We start from the raw sequence: 24,608 nt of genomic DNA, 5'->3' as shown, positions 1-24,608 counted from the left end.
AAGCAAAAAGCATCAAGTATAGTTATAAAATAGTGGCATGAAACTTAGCTTTTGTAAAGGCAGTGCATTACCCCAAAGAGAAAATTAATACATCAGTGCTCAGTATTCTATATACAGGCAGGGCACATACAACCTAAAAGCAAAGCCTCACTGCTTTTCTCTGCCTAACAGTTGTGACTTTTGTCTCTGTGAGAGGTCTTCAAGCAGATGGATTAGTGTTTAATATGAAAAGAATAATTAGGATAGAGCTAAAACATTTGGTCTGAAGGAAGTCTTGCCAGCAGAGGAAACATGCAGAAATAGGAGATTAAGTTGACACCACTAATGTATGTCCACAGCAATTCTATTGTTTCTTATCCAATTTTTGATTTTCCTTGGTCATAAGCAGCGTAGTGAGCAAGGCTAATCAGAAGAGTGAAAAAAAACACAAAGATTCTGTACACATTTTAGGGTGCCTAGTAACTTAACCTCATTGTAGTAAAAAGGTGGGAGAAACCTTGAAAGGGGAGGCCACTTACTAGGCAACCGTGCCTGGGCCTGAGAGGTCAGTACCAGCCTCTGAGGCAGCACACTTTGTTGGATGGTGTGCGAGGGGGCCTGTGGCTGGGTCTGGCCTAGCTGTGAGGCCTGTGCAGTGGTCTGACCCCGCTGTTTCACAGGATTGGCTGTGCTAGTTGCTGTGGTGAAGGTCGCTGCTGGCTGGTGTCTTGGAGCACTGGTAGAAGCCTGAGTTGTCTGAAACTGTGCTGCTGCAGCTGCAATCAATAAGGTTTGTTTGTGCAAGTTGTTAGAGGTTTTAACTCCATTGTTTTAAACAACCTGCATTAAAAAGAAACCTTCCAACAGGATATTAAAATGGCTAAAGGAATGGCTTTCCTTGCAGACTGGGATTTCTACCCATACCTATCACTACATCCTATTTTTACAACAGTATATAATTGGTAAGCATTTTTTAAAAGACTAAGTGTATATACACAAAAGCATTGTAAATCCCTAAATTCAACAGAACATTATATACAGTTGGGGGTTTAAATACCAATTGTGTCACAGTATATTTCATGCATTATCAGTTAGGCTACACCAGGTTAGCTTTGCACTACAATGGTAGGTCACACTGTAGCAACTAGTGGAGGAAATTTACTGGCTATTAGTTTTTTATTTTATTTTTTTAAAAGCCATTAGTAATCTAGACCACCAAGCTAGAGGAAAGAAGAGTTCTATTAACAAACTAGCACGTCAGTAATTTCAGAGGTTTAATTAATTAAGGTAGCAATACCTTTCTTACCTTGATTCGCAGATACTGTAGCAATGGGTGATCTTCCTCGCACTTGTCCCTGCTGAGTTAGTGTTGCTGTGGTCAGTGTCCGCTGCACTTGAGTACTTGGAAAAACTACAGTCCTGCCCTCAGGCTTCTGCCCATACTGAACTGGCTGAAACAACCTGCAAAGTACATGCAAAATAAAAGCTTAAGAGAAAATGATTAACCAGGCCTTTAAAAATCCACTCAACTTTCCCAGGGGAACAGGGAGACCAAGCCCATCTATGCCTGCTAAATTTAAGCTTTCCTTTAAAAAAAAAAAAAAAAAAAAGTTTCCACTGATGCAATGCTGATTTCTTGAATCTGCTGACCAACAGCTACATTGCCTCTGCTGCTGCTCACAGCTTTTCCAAGAGCAGCAACAGCATGACACTGACAAAGAATTGGATTGGCTTCACTTACTACTATTCAAAAACCTTATGGACAGCAGTGAAACCAACTAGAAACTGCTGACACTGTTGCTTGGAAAGCTATGACCTGCACCACATAGGTGTGGAGTTGTATGAGGAAAGGAGAAGTCATAAGGAGGAAAGGAGCAAAGATATCCTGCCGCTCTACACAGCTAAGCAGAAGGACGGAAGAGGAGAGGGGAAGTTCCTTCTTCTTTGCAGATGTTTGCATCTACAAGGGAGCATCTGAACAGAACTCAATAGCATCCCACTTCTGCCTTCACTGATCAGTCTCTTATCTAATCATATTCGATACCAGACTCTGGCTGGTAAATATCTGATAAAGTTTGCAAGTCTTGTTATTACATACTCGAAAACCTACATGTATGCAGAAGTGCTGCAAAATCTGTACAAGGGGATGCACTGCCACATTTCTTTCAACAGCAACTCCAAGTGATAGGTTCCAGCGTATACTTGTGTAGTACACATGCGGACAAATTAAAACAACTATGATGGGCTGCAAGAATCAGGGCAGAAAGCAGGAGAAAGAAGGAGGTCAAAGGAAAGTAGGGCACAGCCCTATGGCATCTCTACAAAGAGAACCTCTACAACTTCCAGACTCCTCAGTACATTGGTTCCTTACAAGAGAAACACTGTTTGTTCCTATGCTACTGCAGACACAGCTAAATGCCTGAAGAACTACCTGCAAAACAGTCACTAATTCTGCAAGATTTGCTTTCAGTATTCTAGGATTCCTAGAATCAAAGGTTATTTACTTCTATATTAGTGTGAACCATAACACCACACTAGCCAAAGTAAAAATTCAGCTACCCTATAGATTGACTCAAAGTGGATCTCAGGGCTTGTCTACACTGTGCTGCACTGAGGACTATGGGAGTGTGAATTGCAGAACGTGATAAAATGTTGCGCTGTAACTGCCTCACATGGATGCTGCTGGCACAAAGTAAAAGGTACCTACCAAGCGTTAACATACATTAACACAAAGTAGGTACCTTTTAGTTGTGCCAGCATCACCCACAGAAGGCCGTTAGGCTGCAACATTTTGGTGCCCTCTGCAATTCACATCTCCACAGCCAACACTGCAGCACAGCACAGAAGTAGCTTGTGTCTTGTGTTTCACAAAGCAGCTCCATATTACATGCTTGTTGTGAAAGCGTGTCATAAGAACAAAAGAACGGTCGTACCAGGTCCGACCAAAGGTCCATCTAGCCCAGTATCTGTCCATCGACAGTGGCCAATGCCAGGTGCCCCAGAGGGAGTGAAGCTAACAGGCAATGATCAAGTGATCTCTCTCCTGCCATCCATCTCCATCCTCTGATGAACAGAGGCTAGGGACACCATTTTTTACCCTTCCTGGCTAATAGCCATTTATGGGCTTAGCCACCATGAATTCATCGAGTTCCCTTTTAAACATTGTTATAGTCCCAGCCGCCACAACCTCCTCAGGTAAGGAGTTCCACAAGTTGACTATGCGCTCTGTACAGAAGAACTTCCTTTTATTTGTTTTAAACCTGCTACCTATTAATTTCATTTGGTGAACCTTAGGTTCCTGTATTATGGGAATAAGTAAATAATTTTTCCTTATCCACTTTCTCCACAGCACTCATGATCTTTATATACCTCTATCATATCCCCCCTTAGTCTCCTCTTTTCCAAGCTGAAGAGGCCTAGCCTTTTTAATCTTTCCTCATATGGGACCCTCTCCAAATCCCTAATCATTTTAGTTGCCCTTTTCTGAACCTTTTCTAGTGCTAGAATATCTTTTTTGAGGTGAGGAGACCACATCTGTACACAGTATTCGAGATGTGGGCATATCATGGATTTATATAAGGGCAATAATATATTCTCAGTCTTATCCTCTATCCCTTTTTTAATGATTCCTAACATCCTGTTTGCTTTTTTGACCGCCTCTGCGCACTGCGTGGACATCTTCAGAGAACTATCCACGATGACACCAAGATCTTTTTCCTGACTCGTTGTAGCTAAATTAGCCCCCATCATATTGTATGTATAGTTGGGGTTATTTTTTCCAATGCGCATTACTTTACATTTATCCACATTAAATTTCTTTTGCCATTTTGTTGCCCAATCACTTAGCTGTCATGTCATAATATTTAGTTGTTGATCTAGAGCCCAAGTCTGCTAAACTAACTCCCCTATTATCAGTTTATAGCACCCTAAATGTGCTTTACTAAACCAAAATCCTAGTTTTGAGGGCAAACAAGCTGAAAGCGTGCCATACAATACTAACAAAATACAGAGTATGATGTGTTCTGACGAATGTAATGCATTACCAGAAGGGATCTTAAAATCTAACTTTCAGTTTCATGGGTAATATTTTGAAAATACAATGAACTTATAAATACAGATACTTATAGATACTTATAGATACAGGTAAACTTATAAATACTTATAGATACAGGTAAAACTCAGTGATAGATGACTTCAGAGAAGTTTAAGAGGAAATGCATGCCTTTTTTAAAATTCTAGCTCAACGCAAGAGCATTTTCATATGAAGCTGGGTATACCTGCTTGGTTTGAGCTTCACTGGGTTGGGTCTGGCTGGATGATGAGGGGAGCTGTAAATCTCTTCAATAAGCTTTCTGGTCACCTTTTGTTTTGGCAGCACTTGTGCTTCGTAGTGAGTCATTTTATTTTCTACCCCAATCAGATCAAAAAGACACATGTCTGTATCCTAGGGTTATTGTGAAACAATAAAGTTTATAAGTCAGCACATAAAAATAATAAAGTTCAACATAAATGATACAGAATAACTGGACTCTCATCTTTTGGCTGTTTAAAGTAAAACTAACATTGCTGGCTTCTCTCATTTACAGCATATATTTCAAGGGAGGAGGGGAGAGGAGGGGAGAAGAGGGGCAGAGAAATCAGGATTTTTTTTTAGCTAATAAAAGTTAAACTGAAAATGCCGAATCTCCAGGTATTTTTTTGGCTATAACTACAGTTGACAGTCCCATCTTTAGTTATAAATTGGCCAGGAAAGGAATTAAACGGCTAGAGTTAGGGAAATCAGGATTTAGATAAAACAGAGTTGCAGTTTTCCTGATATTTCAAATGTCATCAACTGAGCTAAATACCAGCAAATACAATTTGTAAATATAAAAACAGACTACAGGGCATACACAGATTTTTAACAGTGTGGAAAAAATGTTCAACTATCTTTTTAACATGCCCATCATTACGTAGGCTTAGTACATACGCTTTAAAGACAGCAACAAACCCAGCAAAGGGACCATGCCTTCACCTTTTAGCCTGCTTTCTTAAGGTGAAGAGGTTGTTTTCCCTTGTTCGTCTAGAGCGACACTATTTCTTTGTCAATAAGCCATCCCAAACATCACCATTTATGCTAACACAAGAACAACAGTGCATTGAATCAGAAAGTTCTCACCCTTGTGTTAAAAAAAGAAAGTCATACTGTCCCTTGGCTATTATAAATCCTGAAAGCAGGAAAATTAATTGGAACCCTGTAATTAAATATACTGCCACAGCCTATCCAGATTTTCTTCTTATTTAAGAGTGTATTTTGGGGCATAGGAAAGCTCCTGAAGACAAGAAATACAAAACAATGATGCAAAATGAAGCCAATTTTTCTTCGCACAACTGGAACATGAATGCAAACTTATTACTCAACCATTTCTTAAAACTCATATGGCAGGGTGAAAGAGAAATGTAGTAAACATGTGTTCAGTTAGGTGGTGGACTCCAAATAGCAAATTCATTCCACTTACAATCTATAGTTGGGCTTACAGCACAGTCCCATGAATGAGAGGCTGACGCTGTGTTCACTAACCACCAACATTCTGCAAGGACAATTTTTAAACAGTTCACTTTTCCACTCACCTCCCAAAGATCCCGTTCCAGTGCTTTTAGTACCAAAGAAGCAGTTCCATATTCTAGTGCCTCTGATACATACGAGGAGCTGGAAAGCCTGGGATTTATCAGGTCAGGGTGATTACAAATTCTTTGTAGCTGCATCAGAACGTAAAGGACACTGACAAAATGTCCACTTTTAAGAGCATCCTGGGTTCTATCAAATAAAATATATATATATATTGTACATTTCTTAGTTTAAGCATAGTTTTTATAAAGCCTGAAGGAGATGTACGTCATTGAACTCATAGGGCTAGAATCTGAAGTTTAATGTGCTACATAGCAATCTTAATATATACTTAGGTTTTCAATGGAGAGATGTTCCAGGAATATTTAGTATAACACAATATCATTTCAAAATACGTGCATGTGATTTTGGAATTATCATGAAACTGAGGAACGAAGGACACTGCCTAAATGTCAGAAACAGTGTGGGCAAACTATGGCCCGCAAGTCAATCTGGTCCTCAAGCTCCCGCTGGGGAGCGGGACCTGGGGCTTGTCCCGCTCCGGCACTCCAGCCAGGGAGCAGGGTTGGAGAACGGTCTGCCTGGCTCCCAGAAGCAACGGCATGGCCCCCATCCTGGCTCCTACGTGTAGGGGCAGCCAGAAGGCTCCGCTCCACATGCTGCCCCCACCCCAAGCACAGCCCCCACAGCTCCCATGGGCCGGGAACCACCGCCACTGGGAGCTGCAGGGGTGATGCCTGCGGACAGGGCAGCGCGCAGCAGAGCTGCCTGGCTGTACCTCTGTGTAGGAGCCGGAGAGGGGATGTGCCACTGCTTCTGGGAGCCACTTGAGGTAAGCACTGCCCGGAGCCTACACTCCTGAGCCTCCCCCCGCGCCCCAAACCATAAATCCCTCCCGCTCTCTGAACCCTTGGGTCCCAACCCAGAGCACACTCCTACACCCCAAACTCCTCACCCCCAACCCCACCCCACAGCCCACATCCCCAGCCAAAGCCATCATCCTCCACCGCCCTAGACCAGAGCCCCCTCCTGCACCCTGAACTCCTCATTTCCAGCCCCATCCTGGAGCTCGCACCCCCAGCTCTGGTGGCTTTGTGGTTTGAAGAAACATCCACAAAGGATAAGAATTATTCCAAAACAGTTTTTAACTGACCATCATTGATTTATCATTGGTAAATGGTTGCTTTTTTCAAAGCCCCTGATATCATTTGGCTCTAACATTAGTAGTTTCAGGGTAGTTATGTCATATTCTTTGGTCATGATGAAAAGATTAGGAAAAATATTAAATGCAACTACCCAGGACATAAGTAGTTTTTTAATCTCCTTATCCAAAGAGTAGAATCATAACAGTTTTTACTTTGCTATTTGAATTTCTTACCCTGGCTGCAATATGACATCTTCATACATAGCCTTTTGTCGATTAGAAAGACGACACTTTAGCACATGTTCATATTTTTTTGTTAGTTGCTTTTCAACATCTCTCTTTGATCTTCGCAAAATAAATGGTTGAATCATCTGAAAAATGTCATAATATATTAAATAATCTTCCTTCACATTAAAGATACGTTGACAACTTGAAGCTAAGATTACCAGATATAATGCACACACAAACAGCAGTTATGCAGCCATTTGTGTATAATGCAATCATGCTACTACAAAACTGGCTGCAAAACTGTTGCTTGTTGGTTTTTTTAAATTTTTGCATAAAGGTGCTCCAAATTCTAAGCTTTTGGTTTTGTTTTGCTTTTTGTTAAAGACGCTTTTAGCCTGTATTAGGTTGGAGGAGAAAGGGGGACACATGAATCAAAACCCACCCTAGAAGCTGTAAAATGAATGTAAATCAACCCTCCCCCGAGTCTGAAACAGCAGCTTTGAGAGAGGTGTGAACTGCTTGTATTCATAGTAAAGAGATGCTAAAGATTGCTAATTTTTTCAGTGATTATCATTTTAGCAGACACTTCCAGCTTCTCCCCCAACAATTTGTAAAATGACCTTCTCTCAGTATAAAATTCTGTGGCACACATTGAAAATTTGTGCACATCATAGAAAAAGCCAAATTTAACATGCAAATCTTTCTTACGGTTTTACTAATGCCTGTACTGGATTCCCAGGAGCAGGTGGTTTGGGAAGATCCCTGCTGCATAAATTCTGGGCTCCAGGCTTTAGGCCCAGTGTTCCACATAAGACACAATGCTTTGATCATGGTATAACACAATGATTATAGGAGGAGTTCCTGTATCAGCTGATCCAAATGTTAAGAAAAGACAGAGAATTCATCAATCTGAACTCTCCATGCCTGAGTCAACTGTGTTTTGGATACTGAAGTAAAAACGAGAAAATAATTAAATAACATACTCTGTGTAATCTTATAACAAGTTTATGGCAATAATCCTGATTCTCCTCATTGGCTGCCTTCACTGGGAAATCTAGATAAGATCTGGAAATTCCTGGAATTAGAAAATGCACCATGGTCCACAACTCCATCAAAGTGTTATGCAAAGGTGTGTCTATCAGGAGCAAACGATGCTGGCTGTGAACAATAAGAAAAAGAAACTCAGTAATGAGGTTCAACAGTTAAGTAGTTTTTAATAAAATCATGAGACACTTATCTGAACACTCTGGGTATCTGACAAATACTTAAAACACAATCAATCAATCAATAAAACCAGCAACCCCATAGCATACAATACCACCAAGTAACCACAATAAACCAAATTAACACAAAAATAAAACTGACTCTACATTTTCCCTAAGCATTGGGTCCAACAATATTTGCTTCTTCAGTAAATAATCAGTTTGCCTGAAAGTCACAACCATAATGATTAAGACATGATACTAATTATTAAATTGGAAATTAAAGACAAAATGAGTGTGTTATACTAACATTTAGGACAGTTATCTTTATAGTTATAACATTAAATTACAGAGCTTCCTATCTGCTTGACTGTTTTAATAAAAAGAATTTTAAAAAAAGGTTTTATTAACTTAAGCCTTCTGAAACACTCATTGGAACTTTCATGCAAAATTTGTGAATCATCCAAAATCAAGCAGCTATTCATCAAACTAGTTTCTCATTTCCACAATATAAAAAAAAAAATGTAGGAAATATTTCTGCTTGAGCAAGTCAAGGTCCAGAACAGAGGAGCTACAGCGCTATGTGAGCTGCTACCATTTGGTGCTGAGCAGGTCTCTGAACCTTGAATGCTCAAGTAAAGGGAACTCTACAGTGTGCAACTAACATACTATCCAAGTAAGAACTGAGGCAGATAGAAAAATTAGTTCTACAAAATTTTGGAACAGAATTCTTGAATTTGTGAACAGAAAAACTGATCTAAAAGAAACACCAAAGAAAAATTGTTGATATGCTCCACACCTTCGGAGATTGAAGAGTGCCTCCCAGTGCTTCTCAGTCATGTTTTTAATTTGCTGCATTTCATCTACGACTAGGTACTTCCATCGTATTTTCATGAAGGCATGGTTGCCTTTAAACAGTTGTTTGTACGAAGTGATACACACATTAAAGCTGTTGGGTTCCATCCATTCCTACAAAAAACAAAATGAATAATGATCCATACAGGCAATCTCCAACTGTTAATACTAGTAGGATAGAAAAGTGATGGCAGAATTCCAGTGATTATGATTACAAGCTATCCACTTTACAGCTATTAAAAAAATGCACCCCAATTGATTTATAAGCTAATCCTGGTCTTCAAACTACAAACTAAAGGGTACAACAGACTGCCTTCTCCCTTCTAGGAATGGGCTGATAGTGCAGCTGGTGACTGGCCTGAGGCACTTCAAATGCTGAAGGTACCAGTAAAGGTGCTGCATGTAATGTTCAATACTTAGGACACCTAATCGCTTCACTTGCATTTTCAAAGAAACTTATGGATAAGAAGCTCTTGGTAAATGCAAGAAGCCCACATTACACTATTTCATTGTTCACTTCTTGTTATAGCTCAACAAGAACAAGATGCATATGTCTGTGTACCTAAACAGTGATCTAGTCTCATCATTAAAAATAAACCCTGCAAAACAGAATACCTGTCTCTTTGCTCTAAGTTCTCTTTGACTGCCAAAGTACAGAAGAATTTTCAATCCAGGGCACCAACGTTTCAATTCAAGCTCCCACTTCAGTATGTTACAACTTCGTACAACAACAAGATGAGGACCCCAATTACCTACAGGAGGAAAAATACAGCAGAGGACAATACAGACATGGGATAAATATTGAAAACTCATTTTCTCCCTTCTGCTTTTAAAGTTAAAAACTGTATATACTGAATTCATTGTGTGAGCCAACAGTAATGTTCTTATAGTAGTCCTGTATTAACAACTGTTAACTAGTCTGAGAAAATACAAAACTGTAATTCAAGGTTGCAGTTCTGTAACTGCAATTGTTTATCAATGGTTGAGTGAACTGAGTCATTTGTTCATTAAACAATACTGGTTTGGTTTTTTTTTTAAAATACTGTCAAACTGGAGATTTTTTTTAAATTTGGCCCCCAAAATCCAAGGCACGGGATCCAAGCAGCAGGTTGTCAACTGCTAAAACTGTCCACTTAAAACACAAAGGCACCTGAATGTCATATTCCAATATAAATAGGTTTTTACTAAAATAATTGTCCTTGTCCATATGCTATCAAAGTCTGATTTGAACCCATAGAATCAAAGAGATTATGATGTAAGACTGAATCTCTGTTTCTCTCTCTCTCTCTCTCTCTCATTTTGTCCAGAGTACACTTATTTGTCAGCTTCTGGTGTTGCTGGCAGCTGGCTCCTATCCCCTCCTCATCCCCTTTATCAACAGCAGCAAATCTAATCTAATACCTGAGCCACACCTCCTGAGGTCCCTTCCAACCCTAATAATCTATGATTCAGTATATCTGAATAGTGCGTTTTGCTGCCAGAACACTAGGTGTGCTGCATATACAGTTCTGCCCTGATGAACTCAACAGTTTTTCAACTGGGATTAGTCAGTACATCTTAAAACAAAACACAGATTATAATTGGAAAAACCCAGATTGCAGCTATATTAGAAATGACTTGTACAGATCTGAGGCATGTGGTCAGCACATGTCAGATGCAGTCTTTGGGAAGTTTGCATCCTTTTTGGTTTGTAAGTTATGTATTAAAGTACAGATAACAGTTTGCAGCTCTGCAGCACCTTTAATCAGGCATCAAAAGAGCTTTATAAATACCTCATCCTTCACCACTTCTGGAGATAAATAATACCTCTTGCAAACCACAGCAAACAAAGACACAGATTTTAGAGGAAGCCAGGAAACAACAATCCCTTATATAAAGTAATGCAGCTTATTATCAAACACTGATGAGTGTTTTGAGTGTCTTGACCATTTTTCTTAACCAAAAGGAGATAGTTTAAGAGTGCTTGAGAACAGCACTTCTAGTAGCTACTCAAGAAGTGACTAAAACTACCAGCTTTTTGCCAATATTCTTAAAAGGAATCACCACAATTGTCGGCAAAGTTTCAAGAAATTTGCAGGACAGCTGTAAAGAAGCAAAAGAGTGATTTATAATGGTAGTGCCGGTATACCTTAAATTAAAGTTGCATGAAACAGCAGAATCAGCTTACCTTCATTACTAGCCAGGTGTGCAAAAAAGGCAATGACTTGCACAGTTTTGCCAAGCCCAGCCTCATCTGCCAGAATACCATTCAGATTCTTTTTATATAGCTTTGCTAACCAGTCCAGCCCAATCTTCTGATATTCTCTGAGAGTCCCACACAATAAAGATGGAGTATTATATTTTACCTGTGCCAAAAGAATATATGTATTTATGTTGCTGCTTTTGATCAAAGGTTTGAGTATGATTAAGTTCAAGGAAGCAAGTAAACAAACATTGCCTTCTCTAACGACACAATTATGAAGATATTTTACTATTCACTGATTGTTAAAAAAATAAAATCTATTAAAAATAGTGCAAAATTTCTTGAGGAAACAGCAACCCTACTTGCTTTCTACTTCTAGCATTCCTTTTAGAAGATCCTGACCCATCCATAATTAATTAAGCCTCACAACACTCTCTATGAAGTACTATACACTTTTACAGATGGAGAAACTGAGTAATGAGGAATTAAGTAAATTGCCTAAGACCAAGATCCAGTCATTGGAAGAATGGGGAATGGAATCCCAAAACTTTCAATTCCTATTTCTCTCATTAAGTCACAGTACAAAGCTGCATCCAATATTATGTTAGCTAAAAGGCGAACAACAAAAGACATTCCTTTATGTAGTAGTTAGAATTTTAAAGCTACACTTTTAAAAAATAATCTTTATGCACAAACACAAGCTGTAATGGAAAATGAGAAGCTTTACCGCGGTCAAGATACGAGCACTCCCTTTAGGTAACAGTGCTTCCGCAGCCGCAGCAACTTCTGTTATGTCTTTTGTGTGTTTCTTTGCAGCATTTGTTCTTTCTACCCCCTTATGTTGATCAATGCTGAGAAGTGAATCTATTAGTACCACTTCCTTCTGAAGGCTTTCCTGGTCTCCTGTATGGTCTTCCAATTCTACATAAGATGTAAGTTGATGATTATTTTACACACAGACATAAAACATCAGAAGTAAGTTACTAAATTGTTTTAACTGTTTCTATTATCTTCTATTTAGCCTAGCTAAAATGAAAATCAAGTAAAGCACAGTGCCACGTTCTAAACGCTCACATTAACTAGCTTGTAGAGGCCATTGGCACAGAAATACATTTTTATACTTCCTCTAAGAAATCCTCTGGCATTTCCCAATTTCCTAAAACTGAACCCAGAATGCATAATTCTGTGATCAATGATATCTATGACACATAATGATAAGAAAAGTAACCACTCTGCATGCAACCGTATATGCTTCATTTATAAGTTTTTCTATGGCTACCTTCACTATAGTTTCTGACCATCTTCAAATGTTACTGGATTTATCCACACAACACTCCTGTTAGGTAGGTTAAGAAGTATTATCCTCATTTTACACATTGGGAACTGATATACAGAAATTAAATGCTTTGTGCAAGATCATATAGAAAATGTTTTGCAGTGCCTGGAATCTAATAACCCATGGTTCCCAAGCACCTTTCCAGATCTTTAACCACAAGACATTTCCTCCTTTCATACAATCCCATAGACACCAGTACTGTACTTTTTATTAATCTCAGATGTGACTTACCTTATGCTTGTTCTCCCATAGCATGAACCATCTTGATAAAATGAGCCCACTGAACAATCAATTGATTTCAAAATTAATATTAGCAGTTTCTTCTAACAAAAATAAAATAAAAATAATTTACCTTCTTCACTGGTGTCCTCTTTGCTGTCAGGTTTAGGCTGGGGCCAGTGAAAATTCTCTGAAAAGGCACCTTCATACATCTTTACTAAGTCATCCAAAGGCAATTCCGCTGAAGGTTTTTAAAGAACAAATACAAGGTATTAATACTAAAAACTAGCAGTTATCAATAACATTACTTTTTAATAATTAAGGATACTTTGATATATGTACTCAATTGAGAAACTGACTTTAAAGATAATTAACAGATGGAAGAAGAGAGACATTTTTAAAGTCAGTAGGCTCAACCCAGAAGGTTCTTACCACAGTACAAACCCACTATATAATCTGATCATCAGTTACTGCTTAGGAGAATCACAGCACTAAAAAACAGCAAGCTTGTTAGATATCAAAACTGAAGTACATTGGAAATCTCTGTGGGGTACTTTGTGCAGCAGCGACATGCACCTGCTCTGAACAGTTTTACAAAACGGAGGTGGTTACTGGCACAGCGTCCTCAGCAGGCACTGGTGAAGAGCCAAGGCAATTGAGGCTGGTGGAATTTCTATCTAATGGGAAAGTGCTGTGGAGGGTTTTGAGCAGCATTGCTCAGATGACCAGTGATCATGGTAGCTGGGAAGAAGGAGAAGTGCTGCCATGTTAGTCAATTTTTAATTTGCATCTCCAATGAGCTTGTGTTTTCAGTGTATATCAAGGGCACTTGGAGATTTGGATGAGACCCTTTTAGTGTAGAGTTTGTATAGGAGCAACATTTAAATAAAAACATTTATACAAACTCTTTTTCAAACCAAATACTCAAGAATTAGCTAATCATTATATATACCACTCCATAAACACTAACATTCATCACAGTCCACCATTAAAAACAACAAAAAACACACACAGGAATACAAACTATACATGACTTGAAAGTTGAATGCATTCAGAAAAACATTCATTTGATGGCTACCATATTTGTAAAACATAGTAACTGCTATACATTTTCACATTTCACTCCAAACCCCACCAATATGTAGCAAGCTTGTGTCCACAGGCAATCCACATACCTACCTTCTTTGGCTAAGTTAGAAAGTTCGGTTTGATGGTTTATATTTCCTTCTTTAGCCTCCTGCTCTTCAATTGTCTCCTCTTCATCTTCAACTATCACCAAAACACACATTTATAAAGGCAGCTTAGTTAAAAAAACTATAAAAAAATCAGAATATGACTGATAGATCTGCCAGTTTAAGCCTGCTTTGGAGATTGTTCCCAAGTCAAAGGCATTGGATATCACAATGGAATTTTGCAAGAGAGAATGGTCATTAAGCTAGCCTCTTCTTGGTGTAATTGCTGAACTTTGGATAGTGGTCATACAGACTGCAGCATTTCCATTCCTTTGTATCTGTGATCTACTGAGGTGTACAGGTTCATAAGATCTCACCAGCTCAAGAAGCTATGCAAGTCACTATTCAGGTATCTCTGAATCTCACTATAACCGGATATCACTGAGAACCTTAGCAGGATTCCGAGAAGGATTAGATATTTATATGAACAACAAGAATATCCAGAATTACGATACTACCTTCTTTTTAACAAAAGAAGTTTGGAAGGGATAGAATCCTTCATGCTTCACGGCATAAGTCAACCTTGAACTTTTGAGTGTTAGTAGGAAACTTTCCCTGGGGCCAGGTTATCCCACAACTGCTGGAGTTTTTCCTCTCAAGCAGTTTGTATGCTGTCAAACCGGATATTGAACTAGATGAACCACTAGTCTGATCCAGTATAGCAATCGCCCTGGAGGCTGGGAAGAGGAGGAGGAGGAGATAAAATTATAATCAGATATACTGACCCAGAAGAGAAGATTTTCTTCCACTCCCAAGTTCTAGCAATACCAGCATCCATGCTTCTAAAAAGGTCTCTTTATTATTATTCTTATTTTGTTCTTAAAGTGAAAACTGTAACTCAATTCAGCTGTTATTTTTACAAATAAGGAGCAGACGATGGAAGAAGCCAATACCACAAAATGTTTATTCATCTCTTTCCTTGGGCATTTAGTGAGAGATTGGGTATAATAGGTAACAAGAGTGAAGTCTTGGCAATAAAACCTCACTGAAGTACCTTCCCTCACTCTGCTATTTAATCTTTGCTGCAAAATGGATAAGGTTGGCAAGTATGTTGCAAAAATACAGGGTATCTGGATCAGCAGATTGAAAATTAGCGTTCAGTTTTTAAATATATAAAATACATACCCACACTTCCAAAGACAAATGCACCAAGCACTGTAGACAGAATTTTAAAAAGCGACTAACCTTCCTCATCAGTCAAGGATGTGCTTGCCTTTCTTTTCCTTCCAGATGACACTGAACCCTAGCATTAAATAATTTAAATGTTCAAACCCATGGAATATAAAGCCAACACATAAACAAGACTTCTAGAACAGGCGGAGGCTAAATCTCCATTCAGTTCCTCTTTAAATCTAGCTATCCATACCAACGTTTGTATAATAGGTTGATCAAAGTCAATCAAAGACATCCACATGAGTGGAATTCCACTGATGTCAATGGGACTCTATGCAGATATAAAGGTCCAGATGCAGACATCACTTTGTAGGATCAGAGCCTGCATGTGTAACTGGGTAAATAATACACCCTTTAAAAATGTCCAAACATCTTTTTCATCCCTAAACACTAGAATAGCCACTTCAAAGCCCTTATAGGTTCCTGGATAAACATTAACTCTCTTTTCAAAAAGGTATTATATTATCAATCTCAGACACACACAAAATTCAGAACATTCAAATGTCAAAGGTTTATGGTTCCTAACAATATACTGTGTTTTCCCCCCTGCACCCACAATGATGAATTGTTTAAGGCCAAAAATTCAGAATTAATCTTCCAAAAATCTGTTTAGCGTCAGTTTGTGTGTTAGTCTAAAAAAGCAGCTTTAATGTTTATTTGAAACAGACAAAAAAAAGTGTTATTTCATAAGAAGCAGTAAAATTTAGAATAAATCTGAGACTCTAAGTAACAAGTAAAAAAAAGAGACTTACCACCTCACTTTCTTTTTCCAATGAAATGTCTTCTGTAGGTTTTGTATCTTTCCCTAAAAAATTATTACAGACATCCAACAGTCACTCAGCAACTTTGTGTTTCTTACGTTAACATTTAATTGCATCCATGAGAAAAAACCATCAAGATAAATAAGGTCTAACAGTAAAACACAACAAATACCATGATTCACAATTTGGATTTCTACTGTCAAAAAGATGAGACCCCATACTTGAGTAAGTGGATGCAAATATGTAAAAACTGTAGGGTGGGCCATTAATTTATACCCCAGTTTTAATAAACTGAAACAAAATTACCTTTATTTGAACTTTTCCTTAAATTCAATGCTTTTTTCCTTTTCTCTTGAAATTCAATTTGCAGTTTTATTTCAACAACCTAATATATAAAATTGCAATGTGATTAGAGCCTCTAGATTTTAAAAAGACTTTAAAACAATCTTGCAGTCACAATTTTTTTTTTTTAAAGGAAATGGACAGTTTACCTGTTCAATATTTGACCAGAAGTATTCTATTTCTCTAGCAATTGAGGCAGCAATGCGCCTTAACTTGTTTTGTTCCTCTTTTCTGGCTCTCTCTTCATGAAGTTTCTTTTCCTCATGGTAGCGAGCCACAGTTCTCACCATCTAATAAAAACCATTAGATTCTGAATGAGGTTGCCTCAAAACATTCATCACCATATTTCTTAAAATTAGACTTTTTACCCATCAACTAGATGTTAACTATAGCATAGTTTCAGTGCACCTGTGATGTAATTAATCTTCAATATTTCTATAATCTTTCTATGTCAGAAAAGTAACTGGTATGAAATTAAAAAAGACAGAAAAGTCTACTAGATTATGGTCTTATTTACATTAAGGCTACTTTACTAATGCAAAATTAAGTCCTAATGGGTTATTGGAATAATTTATAAGACGTATTTTAGAATTTCCTAGTGAAATAAGTATTTCAAATATAAACTAAAACAATTTAAAATTTGTGAACGACAAGGTAAGTGGTGCACTGCATTAGGGTATCACCTGTAAGGAGAAGGGATCTGAATTCACAACAATTTAAAATACAGAATAGGAAATGACATACTGAATTAAACCAGTGGTCCTTAATAATCCTATACCTTGACCCCAAAAGAGGCCAGCTCTAGATACTTCAAAGGAAGGTTCAAGAATCAACACAATGGATAATCAAGGAATAACATTCCCTGACAGAAAGTTTCTTCCTATCCCCAGGCACTGAGGTTATATCTAACACAGCAAAGAAAAGTTTGCGGTTGGCCTGTGCCAGCCAACTCGGGATCACAGAGCTTGGGCTCTGGGGCTGTTTCACTGCTGCGTAGACTTCTGGGGGTAGGAGGACCCCAGAGCTCAAGCTCCAGCCCAAGCCCAGAAGCCTACTCAGCAATGAAACATCCTTATAGCATGAGCACAAGTTGGCAGGCACCAGCCAACCACAGGTTTTCTTTGATGTGTACACACACGCTAAGTGGTTGGTTTATGTACTGAGGTATTAAGGGTTACAGTCCTTTAAAAAGAGGGGGGAAAAAACAAAAACACAAAACAAAAAAAAACCAAAAAAAAGCACTTACCAATGGTCACAATTTTGGATGTTCTCTTCTATAGAAGTATCTAATTTTTTCTTTTTTTTTTCTTTTTTTTTTTTTTTTTTTTAACTTTTACTAAATGCTTCTACTCAAAAATATATTTTGGCAGCATGTTCTAAAGGCTGAAGCATACTTTTAAAAAATATATATAACTAATGCATTTCCTTATCAGTTTCAAATTTATCTTTCAGTATCGACAATTCCCTTACTTTTGTATTATGAGTAAAGATAAACAGTAGTACCTGTTTTACCTGCTCTGTACTATTTATTATTTTATACCCTTCATTCTGGTTCCCTCTCATTAATCTCCTAAATTAAAAGCTTTGTCACCCTCCTCACACAGAAACCTCTTCATGCCTCATTTTCATTGCCTGTCTCTGAATTCCTTCAATTTCTGCTATATTTTTTATGAGATGGATTGATCAGAACTGAACAAAGTATTAACCACCCAAAAGAATACATATATCTATTTGTAATAAAAGTGCTATATATTTATTTTTGGATGGGAGGGAATGGCTGATGTGAGACACATGCACTATGGCCACAATTTTCAAACTTGTCTAACGTTAGGATCCTAAATACTTACTCATGCACCTAAATGAGTGGTCCGATTTTCAGAACTGCTGAGAACGCAGCGTTTGCCACTAAAGTCAATGGTAGATGCTAGGTGCTCAACACTTCTGAAAATCAGGCCAATTATTTAGGTGGAATGCCAATACTTTACACTCGTGGCACTCCCTTCCATCTAAAAACATACATATTTTACTATAACTAGACAAAATATGTGTTTCAATAACATTGTTACAAAGATGGCTGACAGCAAGACCAGTTATTTCTCTTCAAAAACATATTTCAAAGTACCTTCTTAGCAGTAACCAACTTCCACCTTCTCTCTTGAGCAAAATCAGTTGCCATCCACTGCATTTCTTCTAGCAGATAATCCCAGTGAGATTTGGGTCTCGGGGCCTCCTGGAGTTTGGGCAATCGTCTCAGGGACCACAAGCCTTCCTTCCTCAGCTCTGCTATTCGTTGATGGATTTGATTTTCCTACAAAAAACAACAGCAAAAATAAATCCCTCCACAAATATGTCACGTACAAATACATTTCAATGACAGATACTTCTGTCCGGCTGCAGCTATGATAGTAGCTGAATAAAAAAACATTGTTATAAAGTCCCAATATCATAAACAAATTTTACATTTAAATTTACTGCTGCACCATGGGAAACAAATCAAGTCTGCACATAGCACTGAAGTGCCAAAATTAACAGACTACATGAGATTCAATTGTAATAAGAATTACAGTTGTACAAGACAGACAGATACTTGGTACGAAAGCATAGCAATCAACTTACAAGACCTATGGAAACTACACTGAACTATCCTTTTTTACTGAAATTAGAGCTTTACTATATAAGGAAAATATAGGAAAGGATAAGACTACTTCACTACAAATCCTCCTCAGCTGTTAGGAGAAACAAAATCTACAAGGATCCTGTTAAAGAGGCAAATGACCTGGCTCAATTTTACTAGAAAAGTTATCTTACCACAACAGTACATCTTGAGGGATCAGGTGTGATCAATATTATGGAAATACAAAAAAGAAAAATGCATGTAGCAAAGGAGACTGCTTTCATCTCCAGCTTCTTTGGAAGTGCATAAAATATAACCACCAAAAAATGTGAGAAATAAAAATTGGAACTCTCCTGTGCGTGTCATCAGCTCAACAATGTAATCTTTCTTCATGTTAGTGGTCTTTAGGTTCTGAAAGAAAATATCTTACCAGTTTTACTTGCTCAGCAAGCTTGTCTTGAGAGCTATCCTGCGGTAACACTGCTGCATTCTGAGCTGGGCTCTGTGTTTTAGGTGCTGTAGTTACGGCTAAGCCTGGAGGTTTTGATGCAATAGGAGACAGTGACTTGTTAGTTGCTGGAGAGGTTCTGTTTGTCTGTACTGGATATGAAGAAAGCGGTGCTGTGCCTGAGAGAGCTGCTGGTGGAACAGAGGAGGTAGGTGGCAATGAATTTGCCGTAAGACGCTGAGAAGTTTGGGTAGCATCTGCAGATGGTCGCGTTAGCGTTACAGTCTGTGGAGAGACAAGGAACTTTATAATCAGATACTATCTAACACTGCATTACAGAAAAATGTGTTAGCTGGCCAAATGCTGACCTAACTTTAATCCACTAGAAAATGTTTTCACTCCTCAGCCATATACTACATTTAAAATGCTTTACAAATGCTTTACTCAACAAGCTACATCTACGTAAGTTTATTTTGTCTTGTAGTGTTTAAAAATTTCAGCCATTTAACATCTGTCACATATTTATAAGAACAGATTGCTGTCATTCTCCCAGTTATTGCAACAAGAGTTGTTTTAGAAGTAAGCTTTTCATATTAGGCAAACCTTTATATTTATATACCTGTTGCTGTATTGCAGCTTGCGGCTGGGACACTTGTGTTGGTGTCTGTCCTTGTATATGGAGTGCTGGCTGTACCTGCTGTTGAAGTGGTGTTGGGAGCTGGCTATGTGGAGCAGAAGTGATGGGTACACTTTGGGGCTGGGTCTTCACCTGAATCTGGGGCTGGGCTGGAGACTCTATCTGTGACTGTTGCTGTGAAAGCTGCAGTGCAGCGGGGAGAGACGTTATGGGGACATTAGCAGGTTGCAGCCTTCCCGGCAGTTGAGGTGGAGGAGTGTGTAAACTTGCTGCATTCTGCACAGGAGGACCTTTGGATGGGTCATACTGTTGCTGGCTTTGTTTCTGTCCAGTGAGCTGTACTGCCTGAGGAGTTGGAGGCATTCCACCTGCAAAGCAAGAGGAAATCAGCACAGATGAATTTTAAGTGTCAGTGTTTTTTACTACTTTAACTAGAAAACGGTTAGACAGCCAACACGTTTTGACTTGTTACTTACTTGGTGATAAGATACCATCACTTTGAAAATACCCCATCACAATCACAAAAATAAATCACCGTTACAATAAACAATCTATCATTTAAAGGAATGCAGCAAGCAATTTTTGAATAAGAATCAATTACAATAAAATGCATTATCTTTACTAAATTGTCTTCTGGATTGCCTAACTGTTTTTTCAACTATTTATGAGTTAGCAGGCGCTCAAAAGTCATTGAATGTTGTATACGGAGGATGCTGTACATTAACACACTTAGACCAAAAATGACCGTCAGTGAACTAACACCAGCAATGATGTACAAATGACATTTATCACATATATGGCAAAGTAGGAGCTACTTTTTTCACAAACCCTTGGTTTAGATCCAGAGCTCCTAAGCTAACCATTTTGCACCAGCACTTGCGACATACTTCCATGCCCACATGCACCACTGGAGCACATCACTCAGCTCCTTAAACAAACCAGGCGTTGCATATCAAGAATTAATTTACAAGGAGAAGTCTATGGTGGAACTAGGATCTCAGAAAACTAGGAGCCTAAGTTTCTAGTCCCATTACTTACATCTCCTTGTTAAATTAATTTGCAATTGGCATGTGGTGACAGTACCTTGTGCCGTTGGCATTAGCTGTTGTAGAGGAACTCCTGAAGCCACACCTGGATGCTGAAAAACCATCCCATGACGGCCCACTTCAATTCGTGGTCTCTTAGACGAATCTGTGATATTCAAATTCCATTTATGGCATCGTATAATGGAATGGTTTCAGTTTACAAAGCAAAAGTACTACACATGGTTTCAACATTAGCTCAGAAAGCTACAACTCTACTACACATGTGCAGCATTCATGAGGAATATGCTCCAAGGGCAGAGTTCCTTTATATTTCAAGGTGGCCAACTTCACTTTCCCCAGACAAATGACAGATTTGTTAGTATTTCTACACTTACCAAATCCAGTTCCATTTGTTGTAGATGGAACACACTGCACCATACCAGTCACAACAAATATGCCAAAGGATCTGGCAATTGCCAGAGTGAGGCAAAGATACATTTCAATAATTATGCAGTAATTTTCCTTCCAAATAAAATTAAATTGTTGAAGAAGTACATACCTGCTGGAGTAAGTGCTTGCTGTCTCTTAAAAGCTTCAATTTCTATGGTATTCACAGTCCCCGTTACTGGAGTCCCTGTGTGCGTTTGCTATTAAAAAAAAATCAAAAATCATAAAAGTTGAGCTACCTCATTAGTTTCCCTTACAACAACACATGATGTTACAGTGAATCCAAAGAAAACCTATTTGTATTATTAGCTCTTCAAAATGATTGTATACTCGAAAAAGTAAGATTTGTTCAGTATCTTCTGGCAATTTTTAAATACTCCTATAACAAAACTATAGCAAGTGACCCTGAGCATCTTTCATTCATCTTTCAAGTATAATTATGTTAACTAAGAAGAGAAAATCAGTTGTGCGTGTTATAAACTTTGTGTTTCAAGGAAAGTGCTATTAAAACTAGGATATGGGGTGGGAGAAGAAATATACTTGGCCATTATTTTTCTGGGTTCCTTTTGCTATTAAGGATTTACATTTATACAAGACCTCTCCCCTCCCGCCATCTGCCTCATGCTACAATGACGTTACAACACGGGGTATGTCCACACTACCCGCCGGATCAGCGGGAAGCGATCGATCTATCGGAGATATATTTATTGCATCTGGTCTAGAAGTGATAAATCTATTCCTGAACGCTCTGCCATCGACTCCAGAACTCCACCAGGGCGAGAGGCGGAAGCGGAGTTGATGGGTGAGCTGTGGCCATTGATCCCACACCATGAGCTGAAGTTGCGTATCTTAGATCGTTTCTGCCTCCACCCCCCAAAGTGTAGACCAGGCCTAAGTGAATGTATCATCACACGGTTATTGCATTAAAAAAAAAACAGTCACGTCAAAAACTGAATATTTTTACCTCAATACAGAATTAATTATATGGCAAGTTAGATTGGGAGAAACAGCCCTTACATACTACTAGTATCAGTAACCAGCAAATATGGTAAAATATAATAAAGACTATTTATTTATTTTAAAAAAAAATTCAATATGCAGGGCTAACTTTAATTCTGCATATGAATGAAGTTAATTTGGATCTTGAAAAGAGTTTAAGCTTACCAAGAGGCCACCAACATCATTGTGGGCTTCCACAGAAGCTGGAGATTGGCATGCCTCAGGATTGAGCCCCACGAGTCAGCTGTTTAACTTGGCCAAAAAATTGCTCAGAATCAAAATGTGGAATAAAAAAATCTCAACCCAGGTGCAAATTTCAGCTCCACTTCTCTGGATCCCAGACTTAAATTTATTTTATTACAGCTTGCTACTAGTCATAACAGCTGACTACTAGAACACAATGGCACAGCTAGTGAAACAAATATTGGAATTTTGAAGTAAAGCAGGTTGTCTGTATGATCATTTGCACACTCTTTTGGCCCTCAGCTATTCCACAGCATTGCTGGTGAGGGCTTAAAGTCTAGGAGAGTTTATGGGTGCACAGTTTTTCTGTGCAAATTTCCAAACCAGATTGTTAGGTCTTCACTTTTAGCAACCGCGCTATCACCACATACTCTGTTATGAGACTAATGATGCAAAAAATAAAGATTACCCAAAGAAAGCTCTTAACTACTTTCTCTCTTTCTAAAATGAGGAAATTATGCTAGCCCTTAAAAAGGAATTAATTTACCATTCTGAAGTTCTCTAACTGCAACTGGCTGTTGAAAGCGGCAACAACTGCACAAATGCATACTAAGCACTTCCCAAAGGATTTATCACAACAAATCATAACACATCTTTTGTCTATCTAAATACATCTATACTGAAGAGAGTAATTTCTCAAATGGTACATTCACTCTATTCACAACTCCAATGCTCTAAGGGATTCCTCCTTTCTCCTCCCTCCCCTCTTTTTTTTTTTATAGAAAGCCATACCCGTTTAAATAAAGCACAAGAAAGTAAACAAAACGATATTGAAATAAATTGTAGGTATCCAAAAATCTTTAGTGACCTATTGTGCAGTATAAACTAACACTCACACACATATTTTACATGCATAGCATCCCATTGTACTTAAGTACTGTACCATGTATTCTGCTCAGCCTCACATATGAAGACACTGTCCAAGTCTAGGAATAATAGATGGACATTTATGACCACTAGTGGTATGTTTATGATATTATGATGTTCATTCGAGTTAAGAATTTTTAGGTAAACACGGTGGACACTGTCCAGAACTATTTGGCATATATGGTCATCCAATATGGTACTCAAATGATTAAGGATTACCTGTCTGCCTTCATTGTTTCCTTTTTAATTCACTACTTTTATTTATATTAACATACATCATAATGTTATGCCACATTCAATATAAAAACTTTCAAAGAAGTGTTAGTCTGAAGCCGACACCTGGCCCAAACAGTTACGTTTGGCAAAGTATGACAAATTTAGACGTGTACAATAGGACTGGTTTCAAATAATGTGTTATAATAAACAATGTACACTTTTTATACAACCGTAGAACTGCACAGAATTAATTAACATATCCAACTCAGACACTATTTGTACCAAATGTCTTTCTGAGCAACAACTTAAGCAACCCTTCTCCTCCAAAGGCCATTCTGAACCCATGTATTTCACCTTCTACTAGTGCCTGACTGCTCCAGGCTTCAACTTCCAGGTCTATTTGCTTTAGGTTTCTGGACTGATATTTAGTATCTGAATGCCTCTAACTTATTTGCATTATTTTTACTGAATTTAGAACATAAGCTTTTGAGTGCAAACACTATGTTTTATACGAAATGCAACTGTACACCACAAGCACTAGAAAATAAATTGTTCTGAACCTTCTTAAAAATAATGAAAAGTTCTGGGTACTATATGGTTATCAGGCAGGATGTCCACCATAATAATCTTAACTTACTGTACTTACAACTCTCCAAATTCAATGACAGAACTGATCAAGATACCTATTATGTTTTATAAACAGTAGCAGAGAGAAGATGTAAGGATGTAAGGTGTACTATCGTTTTTCTGCTAAAAGCTTGGGAATAATCATATTACTCACAGCACTTTGTATATTTTTAGTGTGTCTGCTATTTTCATTTTGAAGTAACCTAGTTCCTATGGAAACTATG

General features: G+C 38.2%; 1 protein-coding gene across 8 annotated transcripts in view; it reads right to left on the bottom strand.

Moving 5' to 3' along the window:
- LOC115660842 (E1A-binding protein p400-like) overlaps positions 1-24,608 on the bottom strand; it is a 65,656-nt gene that overhangs the window by 34,712 nt on the left and 6,336 nt on the right. For 7 of the 8 annotated variants that reach the window (XM_030582615.1, XM_030582613.1, XM_030582617.1 and 4 more), the window contains 21 exons: positions 21,545-21,632; positions 21,044-21,151; positions 19,943-20,328; positions 19,306-19,608; positions 18,384-18,569; positions 16,411-16,551; positions 16,226-16,304; positions 15,911-15,963; positions 15,171-15,228; positions 13,933-14,022; positions 12,887-12,994; positions 11,926-12,119; positions 11,184-11,361; positions 9,632-9,768; positions 8,961-9,130; positions 7,943-8,117; positions 6,966-7,102; positions 5,590-5,776; positions 4,257-4,423; positions 1,286-1,440; positions 519-755 (listed from right to left, as the gene is read on the bottom strand). In XM_030582615.1, the coding sequence (XP_030438475.1) occupies positions 519-755; positions 1,286-1,440; positions 4,257-4,423; positions 5,590-5,776; positions 6,966-7,102; positions 7,943-8,117; positions 8,961-9,130; positions 9,632-9,768; positions 11,184-11,361; positions 11,926-12,119; positions 12,887-12,994; positions 13,933-14,022; positions 15,171-15,228; positions 15,911-15,963; positions 16,226-16,304; positions 16,411-16,551; positions 18,384-18,569; positions 19,306-19,608; positions 19,943-20,328; positions 21,044-21,151; positions 21,545-21,632 (3,337 nt within the window). The remainder of the gene's footprint in view (positions 1-518; positions 756-1,285; positions 1,441-4,256; positions 4,424-5,589; positions 5,777-6,965; positions 7,103-7,942; positions 8,118-8,960; positions 9,131-9,631; positions 9,769-11,183; positions 11,362-11,925; positions 12,120-12,886; positions 12,995-13,932; positions 14,023-15,170; positions 15,229-15,910; positions 15,964-16,225; positions 16,305-16,410; positions 16,552-18,383; positions 18,570-19,305; positions 19,609-19,942; positions 20,329-21,043; positions 21,152-21,544; positions 21,633-24,608) is intronic. The other variant, XM_030582616.1, reaches the window with a different exon arrangement.

Source organism: Gopherus evgoodei, chromosome 13, assembly GCF_007399415.2.
Source record: "Gopherus evgoodei ecotype Sinaloan lineage chromosome 13, rGopEvg1_v1.p, whole genome shotgun sequence".
NCBI classification, from domain to species: Eukaryota; Metazoa; Chordata; order Testudines; family Testudinidae; genus Gopherus; species Gopherus evgoodei.
The sequence above is the reverse complement of the archived record's forward strand: the minus strand, read 5'-3'. Positions and strand labels throughout refer to the sequence as shown.